Source organism: Ischnura elegans, chromosome 6 (genome assembly GCF_921293095.1).
Source record: "Ischnura elegans chromosome 6, ioIscEleg1.1, whole genome shotgun sequence".
NCBI classification, from domain to species: domain Eukaryota; kingdom Metazoa; phylum Arthropoda; class Insecta; order Odonata; family Coenagrionidae; genus Ischnura; species Ischnura elegans.
The window spans coordinates 88,440,034-88,460,651 of record NC_060251.1 but is presented as its reverse complement, the minus strand read 5'-3'; the positions used below and the strand labels follow the sequence as shown (position 1 = coordinate 88,460,651).

At 37.3% G+C, this 20,618-nt stretch overlaps 1 protein-coding gene across 4 annotated transcripts in view; it reads left to right on the top strand.

Moving 5' to 3' along the window:
• Positions 1–20,618, top strand: part of LOC124161125 (proteoglycan 4) — a 132,891-nt gene that overhangs the window by 46,839 nt on the left and 65,434 nt on the right. For all 4 annotated transcript variants that reach the window (XM_046537349.1, XM_046537347.1, XM_046537348.1 and 1 more), the window contains exon 2: positions 17,971–18,119. In XM_046537349.1, the coding sequence (XP_046393305.1) occupies positions 17,971–18,119 (149 nt within the window). The remainder of the gene's footprint in view (positions 1–17,970; positions 18,120–20,618) is intronic.

Genomic DNA, 20,618 nt, shown 5'->3' with positions numbered 1-20,618 from the left:
TTTTATCATCATTATTATAAGAGTACCATTATAAACTTCGGCGGAAATTAAACTAGTAATCTGGTGCACAGCCCGAGAAGAGTTCCTTAGTTATTATAAGAACAAATCCTTGTATTCATTTATCACAGTACAGGGTACCCAAGTAAGAACAGCAGTCTGTTTCTCAAACAGTTAACTTAATCATTGACACATTATATTTTAAATCAAGCACTGCCGATAATTTATTTAAATTTCATAAGACTTCCTCCAAACAGTTCCCGCTAGGTAAGATTTTTGTGGTTTAGGGTTAATCCCCACTTCTATGGTAAATGGCTCATATTGGAACATGGAGTCTATATTCATTGCCATCCGTTTACTCTTTTCACCACGACAGCTCTAGACTTCATAGTTAATTCCTTGATTCCATAAAGATTTTAGCACCAAAAATGAATCAGCCACAAAATATTAGACGACGCATTTTAATTCTGGTGTAATTTGTGCCAAAAGTGATACTTAATACAGTCAAAATCTCTACAGCATTATTTTTGAAAAATCGCAATCAGTCAACAAAGTTCCTTCATCATCACCGCATTAATATTTCTCCATCGGTTTTTTTCTTTTAGTATGAGTAGGTTTTTGAAGAGACTACGTGATATTTGAACATTTTTTCCTGGTGAAAAATTTTAGGAGATACATTGCACTTTTTAAAGATAAATTTTTAAAAGCTTAAAGCTCCTGCACCATAATCAGGAATTAGGAGTGGAGACACTAATAATTAAAAATGTGAGGCAGATCAGTAACTCTTTCCATTACCGTAGTATTTCACTTGTAAACGCATTCTCGATACCACTTATTACCTTAAGATGATGTGCAGCTGCCATTTTTGTTCTGTATGAACTTCAAAATTATTCCTTACACACAGTGGAGATATTTTCATAAAATTTGATGTAATTTATTTGGGAATCTTATAAACCAATCCAGCGATTCTCTAGATTTCTCTCATTTCTTCTGCATTTTATTCGGAAATTATCTAAAAAAAATTCTGTGGAATAAATTCCAATTCTGAATCTAACGTAACCAGAAAATTCAGCTCGTAAGTTTTCTATAGGGCGGTACATTTAAAATATTGGTCGCGCCAATATTTATTTCTCTATATTCAATTTTGGCTCATCATTTTGTATCCTGTGTTATTTTCATGATAGAAAAAAAGAAGAGTTAAAGATTGCATGAGATTTAGAGATAAAAGGCACGCTTCAACACTAACATGGACTAGAGACCAAATACAAAGATAACCCTGCAAATATTTTTACCTTTCATCTGTTTCTGCGATGGATGTGTTTGACGTATTTGGCACACATCTGTCTCGCGCATGATTTTCTCTTTCTCTTTAGAAATTTCACACCGATCCCATGGACATCCGTCCGTAATCCTTCATCAGATGATTTTCAAATCGGCCTAAAGAGAAATATTTACCGTACACGCAATAAGTGAAGAACGAGTAAACGTGTGCTGGATAGATCCTACAGCACGTTTTACCGATAATGGCAATGATCACCAGGAAATTCGAGAGACAATATTCGAACTACTACGAAATAACTCCTTTTTAATGTTTACCGTAATATAAACCGTGTTTCACCAGGTTAGAAGTTATTTCAAAAGTTTTGATCGAATGAATCATTATTTTTATTGGAATTTATTTTCCCCCTTAGTCAGGGTTGTACAAGCAAAGACTATGTTTGTTAGGAAGATTTTTCCAGACATGCAATACTACAACGGTAAACACCTACAGATAAATAGGCGTTTGAATTAGAGCACCATGAAGATAACAAGGATCCAGATATCACTTTGATAATTTAACCTCATTGGATGGAGTTGAACTAATTACAGTTTTTTTAACGGTAAATACATTTTAGTATCCACGTGAGATATTTCGTCTTACTTCAAGATAGAAGAATATTCAATTTATAGGAGAAATAAGATCCTCCCTCCACCGTCCCGGGATGTGCATCACATAAGACTTAAACAGACTCTAAACAGGGTAAATATTGTTATAATTTCAGTATACCATCAGTTCTTATGCTGACGATGGACAGAAAAAAGGCAACCCGCTTGAATAGTACGATGGTTCAGCAGGGGAGAATTGCTTTCTTTTTATTTAATGAATAAGGATCTATTATTTTCATATTAATTACGTAATTTACCCTCGTTGGTAGAATTTGGACCAATAACAGTGTTTTTTGTTTAAACGGAAAACGCATAAAAAAAGCCACTTAAGTATTCTCCTTATGCTTGCATCAAGACAGGGGAATCGTCAACTTATAGGAAGGATAAGTTCCTCCTTTCGCAGTTCCAAGATATGTATCACACAAGATTTAAATTGACGCTATACAGGGTACATATTATGTTATAATCTTACTATATCATCAACTCTTATGCTGACGATGAGCAGAAAAAAGGGTAACCAGCTGGAATAATCCAATGAGCCGGGAGGGGAGAATCGCTTTATTTGCCTAAAAATAATAGGAATTCATTATTTTCATATCACTTACCGGCTTTAATCTCATTGGATTAAGTAAAAGACTGTTCAGTTATTTTTGTTTATAAGGTAAATAAATGTAATAGCTATTTGAATTTTCTCCTTATGCTCACATCAAGACAGGGGAAGGTTCAACTTATACGAGGAATAAGATCCTCCCTTCCCAATTCCTAGATGTTTAACACACAAGACATAAATAGAGGGTATATATACTGTTACAATTTTATTATTCCATCAGCACTAATGCTAATGAAGGCGAAAATAGAAAGGCAAATGGCGCGATTTAATACGATGATTCAGAAGAGGAGAATGGCCATTATTTTTACGTAAAAAATAAGGATCCGTTGTCTTATATCACTTACGAATTTAACCTCACAGTTTTATTAATTAAACGGCAAATACATGAAAATAGCCACGTGAATTTTCTCCTTATAATCACATCAAAACAGGAGTAGCTTCAAGTTACATGACTTCCTCCGTAATCTCAGGATATATATCACACAAAACTTAAATAGAAGCTATACGGGATAGGTATTCTGTTATAATTTTATTATGCCATCAGCTCTTATGCTGGTGATGAACAAAAAAATTAAGGCTACCGGCGTGAATAATACGATGATTCAGCAGGGGAGAATCGCTTTATTTTTACGTATGCCTCAAGGTGTGCCCAAGGTCGCGGAGGCTGAGGGAGAAGAAAACAAGAGACGAGCGAAATAAGGGGGCGAGCCAAAAGAAAAGTTCAGCGAGAAGTTTCGCGAGGGAGAGGAATACCAGGAGGCGACGAAAGAAGAGAGACAGCGGAGATTTGGAGAACTAAAACAGCTCGAGAGATAACACAATGGCTGGCCCTCATAACACACTCCGCTGGAACTAGCTTTTTTTTTGGCAGCAGCGATTAGCGTCCCGTATCTGAATATCAATATCCTCAATTATGCCCGAAGGCTTTAAACTAAAGTGACGAATGACGAAAACCGCACTTTTAAGAAAATGCTTAGCAAAAAGATACGATACATACTGGCAACATGAAAAAAAGCGCAGGTCGATGAAAAGAAGATACATTATTTTGGTTATCTAATATATCTAAGCTTTCCCCGCGCCTCTTGACGCAAATTTGAACTCGTATATTTTTAGCAGCGGCAATTAACATCCCATCACTGAATATTTAGTTGTGCGCGAAAATTAGAAAGAAAAGAGATGATTGTATTCCATGAATTCCCGCCTGAATTCTCCAGCTCAAAAATTATTTTGGGATTACCGGTGAAACCCTAATTCATATAAATGACTGCTCAAGAAACCCGGAAAGCTGAAATGCATTCTCACAGAATGTCTTAATCTTATTCTTTCGCGTAGAATTCCCTTACGAAAAAAGTCAAAATTGCATCAATTCATTTCCATATTTACAATGACACTAATGACTTAAGGTAACTTTAGAAATGCTAAACGATGCTAACGAAGGGCAAAAACGAGTTCCTAGTAAAAGGACTTACATTTCGTTTACTTTATTTTCTCCGAATTAAAAAAGTTTTTGTCTTTTATATAAAAGGCAAAAGTAAAACCTTTTAATGAAATTTTTACAACTTTAAACGGCCCACTCAGGATACGGGTTGAAACAAACTAATTGAGTCAAGTGGACAAGTAATCAAATAGTGTTCATTGCACTCAAATAGAAGTTACGAGTTAAATGGTAAATTTACACATCTTTTACAAAAATTCGTTTGGCGAAGACATTTTTCAACATAATCTTAATAAAAAACAATGATTTTCACACCATGTTCTCTAGTTTAATTTTTCCAATCAAAGGAATGTGTTCATTAAAACATAATTTCATCGAACAGTGCAGAGTAAGTCTTATACTTAAGTACCCACCTATGTTGCATACGTCAATGGGGGAACACGGTGTCCCAATTCTCAAGAGAAAAAGAATGGAGAAATGATAAGATTGTAAGACCAGACAACACATGCATAAAAATAATGACAAAGATCATCTGCTGAAGAATACAACGAAGATCAGAAGAGTAAGAGGAACGATTCCGATTCAGAGAAAGTGAAGACACATGATAAGCAATATTGACTCTTAGGTTGCTCATAGATAAGTGAATGGAAAACAACAAGCTCACGTTCGTTTCGTTTGTGGACTTATTGTTAGAGAAGGAGTTATACAGCGTGCATTGTATCACAATGATGGGAATCCTAAAATAATACTGCCCTTACCAATGGCAGGAGAATCATCCACAGTTTATACAAAAGCCAAGAAGCGGTGAAAAAATCGTGGCCGAGCTGTGAATAAGCAAGAATTAGGAAAGGAATTAGACAAGACTGTGCTTCGTCTCCCGAAATTTTCAACGTTTACACCGAGAAATCTGAGACTCAAACAAAAAAAAGGCCTTAGGAGTTAATATCCTGGGAGTGCATTAGGAGTGAATATTCAACTGAAAAAAATCAGCATGCTACGACTTGATAGCTATAAGAGCGATCATAGCAGATTTGGAGAAGGATTTGAGGAATATTCTGGTTAAAATGAGTATTCTAAGTAATTCTGAGGATAGTTGACTAGGGATGATGTTGTTGGATGGTTTAGTACCGGTAAAACTAACGTGAGAATTGCCAACTCTCCAGGGTTTAGTACACGAGAAGGCGCCAGAAAGTTAGGGCGTGGGAGACGGGAAAGTTCCGAAGCGACGATGAGATCACCTTGTTGCACTTGGGACGGAACCGCGAGGAACTTATGGGTCTCAGAGAGATATTGTAGCAAACAGAGCGGGGTGACCTTTCACATGGAGGAATAGAAATCTAAGCGGATGAACTGAAAAATTCGAATATTTAAGCATGATGGAGTGGACTTTTTCCATATTGAAATAAATACTTGCAATTATCTATGATTATAAAATATAATTCTTTGAATATGATGAAGTGACATTGAAACCTATGTGGAATTTAATTTTTTAATCAGGGAAAATTGAAAGTACATTCGAATACAGAAAAAAATCACTTTTCGCAAAAATTATGCGAGATAATTATTATTTAAGAAAAAACACGACAATACAGTGAAAAACAAGGATAAGTTTTCTTTTCGCCGAGTGTATCTAATGGGTGAAGTTTCCGCTAGTTTATTAACTGAAGATTCTAACCCGGTGCTCATGTAATGAATTTTGAAGAGGAATGAGAGTGATGAGGAGGACGTAACATAATAAGTTGAACAAAATGATGTTTACTTAGGGAAATAAATGGAATATTTTTTCCTTAAAACCAATCGGAACCAAAATGCAGGTGACATTTTAGTAGTCTATTCCAATAGAAATGTTTATATAAGACAACACATTTCGTGGAAATAAGAGTAAGAGTTTGTATTTGACACGACTGGGTTATCATGCCACGTGGTTTTCTTCAAACGGCATTTAAATGAAGGATTGAATATGGAAAAATAGCAAGGGTCAAAGCAGCAGCTGCATATCTAAGACAGTTTAGCCATATAAGTCACGAAAAACTTCGTGCGGTATGTAACTATTATTTTTGTTTTCTATAGAAATTATCCTTGAAGCTTAACCGCGATGTTTTTCTAATTTATCGTCAGACCCTAGTTTATTTCATACCATCAATTAAATTTCCAAAACAGCTATAAAAACGGAGTCAATTATCTAGAAACCAATCAAATTTCCAAAAAAAAATACTCACCACCACATTTCGACGATAGCATAATCCCTCACGGATCTACGAATGGACAGAAATAACTTTGGAAAGCTGATTCATTTTAAGAATTGCATCATATCCTTGGACGAATTTCACTTAATATACAAATGAAAAAATAGTAAACATTGCAGAAAAAATTCAATTTTATTGCTGTGAGTAGCAAATGTCACTTTTAAAAATTGTAGTTTAGAGAAATTGTGCCTTATTTAGGATGAAAACTGGAAGTATTTCCCAAATGTTAAGTAATGTACTCGTTACTCATTGCAAACAACGGTGAGATTACCAACATTGCCGGGGGAGGGATAGGGTGATGAGGCGAACGGCTTGGAAGAGGCAGCACATATTTTAATACTTGCATAAAATGCTTCGAGGGATTTTTCCCACTATGAAGGGACCGCCAAATTTGCCAGTAGGTTTTAAGAGTCTCCTTATTTCCACTCACGCCTGAAAGGCTCTGATACGCTGAAGATCATTCACAGGTTTAGGTAATGCACGAAGCTCCTCGAACTTCGTGAAATGAATTCTACATTCGACGTGTGTGGAATGAACTACTAACGTATTTAGATATTCATTTGTATTGTGGTTACGCAGAATTTATTTATGTAATCAGCAATAGGGTAGTTTCCTTCATCAAAGAAAACGAAAGGCATTGATTGCGATTAGTTACCCACCATTAGTGTATTTATAATATACAAATTATTTGGTTTTAGAAATACCGATTTAGACGAATGGCAATGGTCAATTTTTATCCTCATTTGAAAAAGGCCAGATTGGCGCCCATGCGATGCCAATCCACGTGACGTCACAGGGACCTTGTTTCTATACGAGTAGATAGGAGTTTTACATCGTCTGAGATTACCAATGCATACATGAGTCACAGAGCTTAGGAAAACGTGTCTTAATAATTTCTTATTAACACTGGCTAAGGTCGGAAAGTTTTCTTCGTTTGATAAGGTATTAATAATCCTTATTTATGCCAAGCGCTACCTGCTAGAAGGGTACTCAGCTACCTGCTAGCATCCTGCGTCGTATCAGCGCTCAAAGCCTCGCCCGAAGGTCACCTCACTTGCGGCAGCGGGAACCAGAACGACGACAGACGGAGTTTTCCCGGCATTCATGCTTAGCCGTCGCGTTTTCGCGCGCTTGAAAATTTTCACTTTTAATTTAATCGCAAAAAATAGATATCGTCATTTAAAAATCTAAATGCGTGAAATACGTACTCCATGAGGATTTATCTTTCGATTTAGGCAATAAAAAAGTAATAGGAAACCACCCTATTAGGGACTGATTTTCTTGGCCCAACTCGCTGATCATTAATAGCAATGTATCTTTATTTCCTTGAATAAATGAAAAAATAAAAAGATACGTGATGGGTTGGATTCTAAAACTTGCGAACGCCTATCATTATCTCGCAGTCTACCGATGGCAGAATCACATAAGTACGCTTAAAACACTAAGTACAACGCTAGAAGATTGATTACTCAAAAGATGGCCATATGAAGGCTTAGTAAGAGATTACATATTTCATGGCACTTGCATAATTACCTAAAATTGTCAGCGATAAATATCCACTTGAGTCTCGACAGTAATATTTCTACACAATCAGGCTTAATTCCTCCAATTTAGCACCTTGAAAATGGAATTATGTCCCGAAACCAGGGTTGGTAGATGTAAAGAAGTGTTTAAATAGACACGTGATTTCATTATGTTAAATATCAAAGATTTCTACCAAGTCACGGTGGAATCTGTATCGTTAATTCCCCAAAAACCCGCCACCTATCCTCCAGTGCTCCGATTATCTCACCGGCAGACAACAGCTGTTCAAGCCGAGCCGCCAAAAGCCCAGGAGGCGGTGTAACTCGCGCGGTGCTTTCGAAGACGTATTTCCGATCCCCGCCGACTCAACACTTCCCGAGGAAGTGGTGCACCATCTGACGGTGGACGCCAAAACTACTACTGCGACCGACTGACACACCGTGGACAAAAAAAAGAGAAAAATGAAGGGATGGACAAGAGCCAGAAATAGTGAGACACACTTAGGAGTAGGGTGGCGCGTTTCTACGGAGGACCTTCAAACCAAAGGAGAAAAGGGGTAGCCAAGAGGAGAGAGTGAGGGAGGGATATGGTTTACCCATAAGGCCACGCGAGGGGATATTTTGACAGAAAACGGAGACGGCCTTTTGGTTGGTGAGGAGATGTGGACTCAGACGGAGTGGGCATACTCGGTGTTTACGAAGTCCCAGTGCTGGAAATTCCCGCGGTTCTCAAAACATCGCCACTGTGCTAAAAATAATGCGCATTCAAAGCGATGCCGCGTGCATTTCCATTCAATGAATGGTCCTGCCATACCAGGCGAGGGTGCAAGGTTTGAAATCTTTCGGGAGTATTTCGTCATTATGAAAACGGCAACCACAGTCTCCGAAATAGAAGCAAGCAAGCTATTCCAAATTTTAAACGATAAATTTCCGGTTTCTAAATAGGTGGTATTTCGGCAAAACATGCACGAAATCTGAAGTCATGAGTAAATCATGGCTTGGACACGGTACGAGTATAATCATGTTCATGGATTGAGGTATCATCTAATAATTAACGTGGGGATAAGCAGCGCTAAAGCGAATTTGTTTTACCCAGGGTAGCAGCTAGGAATTAAGATTTGGGGGGGGGGGTTTAGGTTTACCCAGGCAACTAATACCGGGGTGTGTGGGGGTATGGAATACCCACCAGGATAAAGGATAAGCGGTAGACGCAATATTAATAAGTTGCGGAATTTTAAGATAAATGGTTCAAAATGGTGAGTTTTACGGCTTTCTGAGGGATATTTTATTAATCATTACACTATTCTATTAGTAATATCAATACAATTAAGTAAAATGGATTAATTTTATTAATTTCTCTGAACTCTGGATGGGGGGGGAGGGTTTTATACCCCAAACCCCCCCCTCGCTACGCCACTGGTTTTACCCATTTCAGCCGCATGCACTTTTATTTAATGAATGGGACTGCCATTCCAAGCGGGGGTGCCTTACGATAAAACCCCATGATTATTTCGAAATGATGAGATACAACATTCTCAAAAGAAGATGTACGCCAATTGATGTACATTTTTTTATTCATAGTATTCAATTAATCTAAGTATTTTTCGATAAATCTTGTTGGAGTAATTAATTCAAGAGGTACCTTATGGGTACAAACGCGTTCACAAAGCCTAGAGTTCATAGGAAAGTTCCCCAGATATCAAGGTGCGGCAGGGCTAAAAATAATACGAATTGAATTCGTTGCCGAGTGAATTTCCATTCCACGAATGAAACTCTCGTAGCGGAAACGTATGCCAAGCTCCTGTGAAGTCTTCCGTCATAATTTAAACGCATAGTGCACCTTAATTAACGATAGCAATTTTCCATAAAGCTTTCAATACATTTTTGCCTATCGTCCGAAAATGTTTTCGGTGCCAATCACGGTCAAAATTACAGATTCTGACCATGGGCGTACCCAGTGAGGGGCAGGAGGTGGGAAACCGTCCCTCCCCCCCCCCCCCCCCAGAGCAGAAATCGCAAATGCCTTTCAGGAGAATAATATTTTTTCAAGCAAATAATTATAAAAACTAATAAAAGCTATTAAAGTTTCCTTAAAATTTTTGTTTCATTCACCTTTTCCATGCTTAAATCTTACTTAAAACTTTAACAACCATGGCTTGCCCTCCCCCTAGTTTTGATCCTGGGTACGCCCTTGACTCTGACCACAGCATATGGGATTTAATCGGTCGATCAGTGGCGTAACTATGGGGGGATGAGGGGATAGATCCCCCCCAGAGACTCAGAGAAACAAAAAACATATTTAAAACTACTATCTAGTTTTGACATATAACAACTGCATCTGCTTAAAGCTACATTTAAGTGGAAAAATGATGTGAAATGCATTTCCAAGCATGTCATTTTTCAAAAATTTTCCTGGGTCCCCGTTGCCGGGGGGGTTGGGGGTTCGCCCCCTAGGTCTCCTCGCCCTTCCCCCGAAGAATATTCCTAGTTACGTCACTGCGGTCGACAATATGTCTTGCAGGAATTAAATCTTGACCTTAAACAAGACAGTGTTCATTGGAGTGGGGGTTCCATAAGTATAACGAAATTATAAAGCAAGGTGACTGGAACACACTGATTTAGTCAACCAGATAAATGACAAATATGACAAAATATTCGCAAGTCAAGGGATAAATACTAACAATGCTTCAAAATGTAAGCATATAATACTACATTAAAAGTCGGAATAATATCTTTGAATACATATTATTATTTTGATTGAGTATCATAACCTATGCTCATTCCTCCAGTGTAAAACTATCATCACTTAACAATTATTTCTTGCATAACCCTTGGCAAATGTACTAGGTGAAGGACCTTAAAATGAATCCAGATCAAGGGCGCTTATATTAGTGTTTTCGAAACACAATATCTCAGCAGTGAGAGGAATTGTCAATCAATTTGTCAAGCAACTCTTAACACAATACCTCCACTGCACAAACCCTCAACAATCGCACACCGAATCAAATCCGCTCACTTAGTACTACTAGGGCTACTGTATAAGCGGATTTCATTCGGTGGGCGGTTGTTGAGCGTTTTTGCAGTGAAGGTATCGAATATGGACACTAACACAAGACATTCGCTTCAAAACTTTCCCTCTTAAGTAGATATCATTGGTAGTATAAACTATTAGCCATAATAATATCTTTAGTACAAAATTACTTACAATACTACTACCACCAATACAAACTTTATATATCAATGGATAATAATTACTTAGCCATAGTACGAGCATTGACTTATTATTCTTAAAATGGGTGGGTTAAAAGGTATAATAATTTCCCTCAAAATTCGAATAATTTTCTAAGGTAATAAAGATTGCTAATGCTTGCAGAAGGTGTAGATGTTCCAATGACATTTAAACAGTGGGATTACAAAAAGTACAAATAGATAGTTTGTTTAATAACCTGGATAAATTTATGGCATCATGCAGTCCCAGATACTTTTCGTTATTTTTGCATTAAAGGAATAATATATAACTACTTACAAATTAATTAAATCTTCACATTTATAACGTACTTCGTTAAAAGGAAATGCGATAAAAATATACCAGTAGGGACTAGGGAATGAGCGTGGTAAAGATGGAATTGAGAAAAAACTAAATGAGCTCCTATACTTATCATTGCATCGTAGACGCAGTTTCATAATTCTAGGAGATGGAAGATACCTAGATTTAATCAAGTTTAAAGTTATTTTTTTGAAAGACAAGTGCCGCTGAATGAGATACCGGAAAATATCAAACGATTCGCCCATAAAATTGAGAATACATATCATTAAAAGCGACACGGAGAACATCATCTTATAGCTACTATATTTCTAGGTCCGACAGGAGTGATAAATTAGATATTTTACCGAACGGATAGATATATGTACCTATTCGTTTTTCTCTCGAACCATAAATGACTTCAATAAAAGCTGGTCGTAATTTTGCAAACATTTTGCATTTTGCTTTGTATATGTAAACGGATTGTGTCTTAACACCCCCTGCCACACGAATTTTAGGCGGCTAGCGGGGTAGTATGTAGAAGTAGATGAAGATAAGGGGCTAATGTAAAATGAGTCTGTGAAGTTGGTTGCAGCGCAACTAGGATACTTTTAATTAAATCACACCTGTAAATCCTCTACTCAGGATTATTCGTCCGAAATCATCTCTCCCACATTTTTTCAGTAAAACAGAAACGATCGTCGGCAAGTATATAATACACATAAGAAAGCGGAGCTGCATTACGGCATTAAACCGATATGGTACCGTCAGGTACTTGTACATCAATGTTTCACTACTCATCCATTTTTCACCGTTGGATAAGTTAAACTAAGTTTTATTTGCTAACAAATAGTCTATGATAAATATTGATTTATGACTCCTTTTTTGGAATCTTTCAGTGAATCTCGCCTACGTTTGAAAGGAAAGTTGTTCTATTTATCTCAATTTCGTCAGTCAAGCTCAGATAATTATCGAGACAATCAAAATTGTATCCCGGGACAATGGTTTCTTGGTACAATGAAAGAAAAATGTTTCCTACTGCCAGGCATATCACGCAGTGCTTTAAAAGCAAGGCATCTAGGTCCGAGAGGCAGGGGCCTAATTGGAAACGATTTTTGATAGATATTACGTCAAAACTGGGAATAAGTCAGCAACATGCTTCACGGAGTCACCGCAGACAGTTTAAAATATAAAATTTTCCTTAACGAATAATTACTATCCTTGATTGTTTTCATAACCACCCGTATATTTTTTTATTCACATTGAATTTTACTTTTTTGTTAATGGTATTCTACCGCTAAGGCACGTTCATGCAAACGTCCTCCCAAAAAAATTGAACTTCCCCTCTTCCATACGAAATAATTGACATTCTTTTTCCTGCTACCAATTTATCCAATTCTCTTCCTATCCTTCCCCGATTGCTTAAAAATTTTCCTTACATCACGTCTTTTACATTCCATCTCCTTGACTAACAAGTTCCATTCAGACCAACTAGCCAAATCCGCATCCTCTCAATTAATTTTTCTTCCTTTTCAAACCATCTCGAAAACTTTGCTGCTCTTTCTTATCTCCATGCACAAAAAATTCCTTCGGATGCTTTAGCACCTTTCCTGAGTATTCCTGACAGAGCTGGGTAAAAGACAAATTAAGCAGCAAACACTGTACTTCATGTTAGAAAATTTATAATACGGAACGTCGAACCTGGGTTTTAAGAAAATAACTGAGAAAGTAAATTCGAGGCAAATTTAGAAAAGAGAAACATTTCTCATATCATATGATATCTGAGATCTAATGATGTTAGAAGTCAACTTTTTCCAGAGAGATAACGTGGAACGGCATATTAAATGATACGAAAATATAAATGACTGTCGACTAAATTTTAATTTCACAAAAACCACTACACACGTTTCTGTTGGTTTGCAATCATCATCATTTTCTAAAATATTTTTTCCCAAGACGTTTTAACTTGTGACAAGACGCAAGTCCGGAATTTTAGTTGCATTGGTAGGTACGATTTAATCTTAATTATGTTTCTGTACTTCTTCCCCATCTCACCTTTCCTCACTTTTCTGCCATTCTTCCTTCTGATCTTTCCCCTCCCACCAATTTTGGAAGTTATATATGTGTACCTGTCAGGAATTGAAATATCTTAGTACCTGATAATGATTGCAAGCCAATCGAAACACGTGTATTATAGTGGGCGACATTAAAATTAAGTGGACGGAACGATATTTCGGTGTATCATCTAATAACGTTAACCGAATAAAAATACAAACTTAATACTTTTCCAAATGTTACAATTGATCTCGAAGAGTTTCTGCCTCAGCGCCAAGAGTTAAAGTGCTAACGCACTGAAACCGGTCGAGGTAAATTATAATGCGTGGAAAAGTAGAATTTTATGATTTAATTCGGTTGAAAGGAACTCCCACAAAGCTGAATCCCCAGCAATTGAATTCACAAATAATTTTGTTTGTAAAACAAAAAACGCAAAATAATGGATTGAAAATTAGAGGTGTTTCGCTGTATTTTGAATAAAATACGAAGACCGTAGTTAGTTAGATTTCAACTTGAGTAAGACGCTCCACCTCGTGGAATTCTGCCACTTAAAAGAGTGGGGGGATGATTCTTCGTTGCTCAAGGTGGAATCAATCGCCAAAGGAATTTGGCAGTCGAATGGTGTCTCCTATTGGTGACCTATATCCTTTTAAAGTACTGCGTCGCCGTTCCCGAGGTGTAAGACAGGGCATGCGAAAGTCATTTTTTTCGACGAACTTCCCCCCCCCTCCCGGATATCATTCATCCGGAGATCATTTTCTTTTCAATGGCTACATATCAATCAATATTTCTGTATATTAAGATTATAGCAAATATAGGGCAATGCATGACAGTTCATGAGGTACTTACATTGATGATGTGGGCGGTAATATCTCCTGTATTCCTTCTAGCTGAATTCCATTCAATAGTGTATAGGAACGTTCCATAATGTATCGCAACTTTATTATTCGGATAATAAGATATCTCCTAACATTCCCGATCATAAATGAATTAACCAAGCCACATTACTCCACGCTCCCAAACCTTTTCTCCGAAGACTTATAATACGAAGGAGGCCAGAGATGACTAAGGTTCGGCACAACTGGCCAAGTGTATGGCGCATGGACAGATCATCAATTTACACATTTGTAATGATATTTATCTCCGCACCTTATCATTAAAATGGCATAGCCACTTAAGCCTCTATTTTTAATGGTTATTAAGATATTCTAGCGATTAATTAAGGCTGCCATGGAGTACTTAAGAAGTATTCTGGCAGCCTTTCCTTCCTTCATTTACTTCCCCCTTCAATTCACGATGAAGCCTACTTCCTTTCATTCTATCTAAATATCCTTTTCCCTTCCTATCTCTCTCGTTTACCCAAAATTCTACCCTATAGCATTGTTTTCAACATGCCCTCTCTGCTGAGTACTCGCTCCATTCATATCTTTTGTCTCCCCCGTATCTTTGGTATACGTCAAAATAGTATTTCCAAACGAATAGTCTACATGGAAACTATTGGGTCTTGCGAGACAGTTCTTCGCATATTAGGTTCTTCATCACCATCCCCATCATAATTTTCACTAAACCCACCCATAACCCACCACCTCAAACCGTTTCTCCGAAGACTTATTACACGAGTTAGACCAATGATAACAAAGGTTTGGCACAAATGACAATGTGATTGGCGCAAGGACATAAAATTAATTTACACAACTGAAACGATATTGTTCTACACACCTTATTATTAAAAGCATCGTCATTTAACCCTCTAGTTTTAACTAAATGATTAGAATAAGACAAAATTGTATCTTCATAGTTTGCTTGGCAATATCGGGTCTTGCAACTCAATTTTTCGGATAATTAGGTTCTTCATCACCATCCCAATCATAATTGTTACTTGACCCACCCATACCAACCACTTAAGCCTTTGATATTAATCGAATAATTGGAATATGACAAAATAGTATCACCAAGCTAATAGCCTGCTTGGAAACTCAGTGACTCGGATAACTAGGTTCCTTAGCATCATCTCAATCATAATTTTCACTCGACCCAACCGGAACCCACCACCCCAAACTCCCAAACGGTCTCCTCAAAGACTTATTTTACGAATGAGAACAATGATGACAACGGTTCGGCACAAACGTCCAAGTTTTTAGCGAAAGGATAGCACATCAATTTACACAACGGAAACGATATTCATCTCCACATCTTATCTTTATGAAAAGCTTCGTCACTTAAGACTCTAATTTTAATTATTTGAATGGATGAGGATTCAAACGAAAAGTGTGCTTGGCAGTGACGAAGCGAGGGGGAGGGGGTTTGGGCGATAAAACCCCCCCAGAGCTCAGAGAATTTTTTAATTTTTATCCAATTTATTTAATCGGATTGATTTTACTAATAGAATAGTGTAAGGATTAATAAAATATCCCTAAAAAGCCATAAAACTCGCAATTTTGAACCATTTATCTTAAAATTCCGCAATTTATTTATCTCGCACCAACCGCTTATACTGGTGGGTATTCCATTCACCGCACAAACCCCGGTATTAGCTGCACCTAAACCCCCCCAGCTTTAATTCCTAGCTGCGGCCCTGCTGCTTGGCAACTTTTGGCTCTTGCTACCAAACTCCTCGAATAACTAGGTGCCTCATCATCATCCCAATCATAATTTTCACTTGACCCAACCAGACCCCACCACCCCAAGCTCCCAAACCGTCTCTCCGAAGACTTATTATACGAATGAGACCAATTATGACTAGTACTCGGCACAAATGGCTAAGTGACTGGCGCAAGAATAGAAAAATATTATCAATTTATACAACTGAAACTATAATTATTTCAATACCTTATCTTTATGAAAAGTGCGACCACTTATGCCTCAAGTTTTAATAAAATGATTGGAATGACAAAAAATAGTATCTCCAAGCGAATAGTTTGCTTGGCAACTATTAGGTCTTGCGTTTCAATTCCTAGAATAATTAGGTTCATCTCATCATCACCCCATCATAATTTTCTTTTTGACACCAGCAGACCCCACCATCCCAAACCGTCTCTCCGAAGACTTATTATACGAATGAGACCATCGATCGCTAATGTTCGGCAATAACGACCGAGTGATTGGCACTAGGACAAGGGATGGAGGATATAAATAAGATGCGGGCCGCCACGGTTGGGACGTCGGGGGGGAAGGGTGCGGTGGTGGACCGACATACCACGAAGCGGGGCAAACAGAAACAGGGGGGGTTGGGGGGGACGGGGGGCAGAGACGAGGGGAGGGGGGTGAGTTACGGGAACATCTTAACCAGTCGAGCGGCAATCATCGGACAGCACGTTCAATCAGCCGTGTGAGTAGCGTAAACCACGCCGCAACAGAGATAGGCGTTCTTTTTTTTCGCCGAATCAACCCCGAGCGTACATTGTAAGGAAGCAGCACGAGGGGAATAGAAGCCGTTAAAAGATAAAGAGGTAAGGCTGATGGACGGGGATAGCTGCTAAGAGGGAATGGTGATAGTGACGACAGTGACAAGGGTTCTGAGTGGGTCGGTGAAGTGCATTTTAAGCGGCGAGGAATCAATGGGAGCGATTAGCAGGAGATATCCGACAGCATGCCTATACTCCCCCACAGTGAATCCCACCATTACTAACGCTCCCTTTGTTTTCGTCTAGTATTTGAATTAGCGGCTCGTTAATGGTGTTTATTTCCTTGTGTAAAAGTTTAGCTTGAGACTATTTTAAAATATTCAGTCCTAAAAAAGAACATATCATAATACAACTGGCGTAAACGATTACTCTAATTGCCAAAGTATCCCAGAACAGCATATAAATGTCATAAAAAAATATGCGTCACTTCCATAAGTAAATGATACGAAAGTAAGTATAATTAGTAGCACTATTTTACAATATGTTCCTGAGCTTAAAATAGAATAACAAATTATCATAAGTAGATCAATTAAAAAATTGAATTAAGATCATGAAAAATTGCCAAAGGAATTAAGAAACTTCGATAACTAAAGGTCTGTGCAGTGATTAAGAAAGCCAAAGGTTCTTAGTTCAATTCACGGTCAAGGAGAAATTTTTTCCAAACTAAGTTATATGAAACACGATTTGTATGATTATTATTAGTAGCTAAGAGAAGCCCTGGCCTTCAGGCTATTTGCGAAATGTTTGTTTTAACTTGGAAATTAGGATAATTCCGTAGGCGAGTAAAATACCTCGTAATTTTCCAAAAACTGACTGAAATTTTCAAATAAATTCTGTATCCACAATATTTTATTTCTTATATTAATTAGAAATTCAAATAAAGTCCTCAACCATAAATTTGAACGAACTCTAGCTCCAAATTTTTTACGATACTACTTTGTGGGTGTAGGTAAAGCAGTAATCTCTTCCATGTGAAGAGTTATCATTATATTTTGAGAAAAGGATTGCTTCAATACACGTAATATAAGCAGGATTTAGAAGATTCAAAAAAGGACAAAGTTTAGAATCTGTGAAAATCAGTCTAATAGCTCTGAAAATTTAAGCCAATGATCTGTGCAATGATGAAAATTTACTGTCATGTTAATGATGACGATTTATTGGCACCAAAAATGAGTCTGAGACGTTATTTCGCACGGCACAACCATTGGAATTTCACCCACTAATTCTTGTTTCTTTTCCTTCCGTCCGCAGGTGCAAGTAGGCTCTCCTGCAGAGGGTGCCCTCCGAAGAGGAGACATCATCCGAAAGATTGGCGACTACGACGCCAGGGATCTCTCACACAAGGAAGCTCAAAACTTACTCAAAACGGCGGGCAACAACGTAAATGTCGTCGTGCAGAGGTAAAGTGTTTATTCTTGGACCAAATATCCCTAACACAACCACTTCACTAGCATAAATGCATTGAGGACTGAGGGAAGCAGCACAAGAATTGCAGAGAGCATAAATATTAACGAATCACTTTTTACACGAAGGCAAATGAATAACTACAGGTACTGTTATGCTGAAAAAATAGTAAAACGTGCTTTAAATGCACATTTAATAACAATTGATAGTTTTTATTATTAATCGAAACAATAATTTAAATTACTCTGTTATCCCTCTAATGCTGTTTTTTTTTAACTTTAGTCAATCTATTTCAATTCATAAATGCCTAAAAGTCACAATAATCACTAATTGGCCGACATTTTTGGAAATTTAAACCACTTAAACAACTACATATTTCAATGGAATTCATACGCATCGCAACAGAGGTATGCCATTATATCAATTTAGCTACATTCAACAGAGATGATATGGAATAGATGAAAAATATACTATAAGATAACCATTTTTTGGTATATTCCAAAATAATAATAAATAAAGAAAATTTTACTTTACTTTAAAATAATAAATTCAAGGTGTACAATAATATAACTTTTTATAAAACACAACAATGAATTTAAAAAAAAATCAGCTAAATGTAAGTCTGATGCTCACGTTGAAGGCGATTCACATCGTCAATGGCTTTTAAAGGTATGCAAGAGGGCCCGCCACTTAATTCTTATGCTGTTTGCCGCCCACCAACCCTATCAATTCCTATCCATCCACTGTATCAGTCGTACGTCCTTAATTTTACAAACATCCTCAAATAAATTTGCAAAACCTAGAGTTCAATTGATATTGGCCTCCCAAAAGATATAATATCGATAAGATACTACATTACGGCAATCTACTGATAATTTTGCAGCTCTCTATGCCTAATGATAAACATAAATATTATTGCAGCCGTAAGATTGGAACGCTGCAGCCGTTCATTCATCTCTATCACATGTTCCTTCATTCCCGTACACTATCAATACCTAATTCAAACATCCACTCGAATATTGGCTTTGATAAGAACGAGTACCACAAACCACGGGAAATATCTTGTGGGTGTAGTTTTCACACATCTATTTGAGCGATTTTTCCTTTACTTGGGCCATTTATCTCTCCGATAATTAATTTTTAGGTGTAGTGCAAATGCTTCACCCTGGATTTGAACTCCAAAACTTTTAAAAACCATGTACTCGCACTCACTCTCTCTACTTCGCACGGAATTGTTCGATTTTGAACCTCCTTATACATTTGCAGCTAACTACTTCCTTATCATAATTTAGTTTGAAGAGAGAAAAAATAATTTTATCAGTAACCAGGTTCTACTAAATGATATGCGGTGGAGAAAGGAGGTTTGGAAGGTGCAAGTACTAAGCGGGGAGGGTAAGTCAAAAACAGAGTTAGAGGGCAGAATGTTAGGTAAGGGTAGGAGGGGAAGACAGAGAAGAGTAGAAAGAATACTTCATGAAAACCTACATTGAAAGGTATATTAATTTAATAATGTTTCATAAGCTCCTCGGAACCTTGAAAAATTGGTTGTACTAAATGTGTCAGTGCAGATATGGGTGTGGCGAAGAATGGAGAAGGTGAAGTGGACGCAAAGTAGGAGAAGCGACGAAGTGCTGGACATGGTTTGTGAAGAGAGGCAGCTTCTAGATGAGATACGAAGGAGGTGGAAGTTGTGGATGGAGGGAGTACTTAGCGGGGAGGGGATGTTGAAAACAGTGTTAGAGGGTAGAATATTGGCTGCGCGTGGTAGGGGAAAAATAATAGGACTAACAGAAAGAACACTCTATGTAAGCTTTACTTGAATGGCGTTGTAATTCAATCTGTAGTGATAAAAATTTCAATTAAAAACCGTTAAATACGTTCTCATCTGAGACAATATTCGCTTTGACTCATTTCTTTCAAACCATAATGAATGTCTATTTTATAGTGGATTTAGGTTAATTAATACTATATCTCACTGGACACATAATATCTAGGATTTTTAACATTCAAATATGACAATATCTGATAAATAAGTAGCAAAATAAGGCGTAGGATTAAATCTTACAGAAAAACGGCACATACCCTCGAGACGGCAATATATGGAAATATATGGCGGGTTGCATAACTGCCGATAGATACCGAATTCGGCTGAAGTGGCGAAATCGCAACATTAATTTTTTACCATAAACAATATTTTTTAAAGGAAAATATTTTCAATTTACCTTATTTAGCATGTTATAAGGTAAATTGGAAATAATATATTTTCAAGTATTTCATTACTTGGCCGGTAATGGGTTAAAATATTCCACCGATTAAGGTAACTTTCCATGGAGTACTTAAGAAGCAATCTGGGAGCCTCCCCTTCCTTCATATTATTCACTCTTCAATTCACAGTAAGGCATAATCCCTTTCATAACTAAAAATCCTATTCTCTTCCTTTCCCTCCCTCTTTTACCCAACATTTAAAACTCTAACACCATTTTTAACATCCCCTC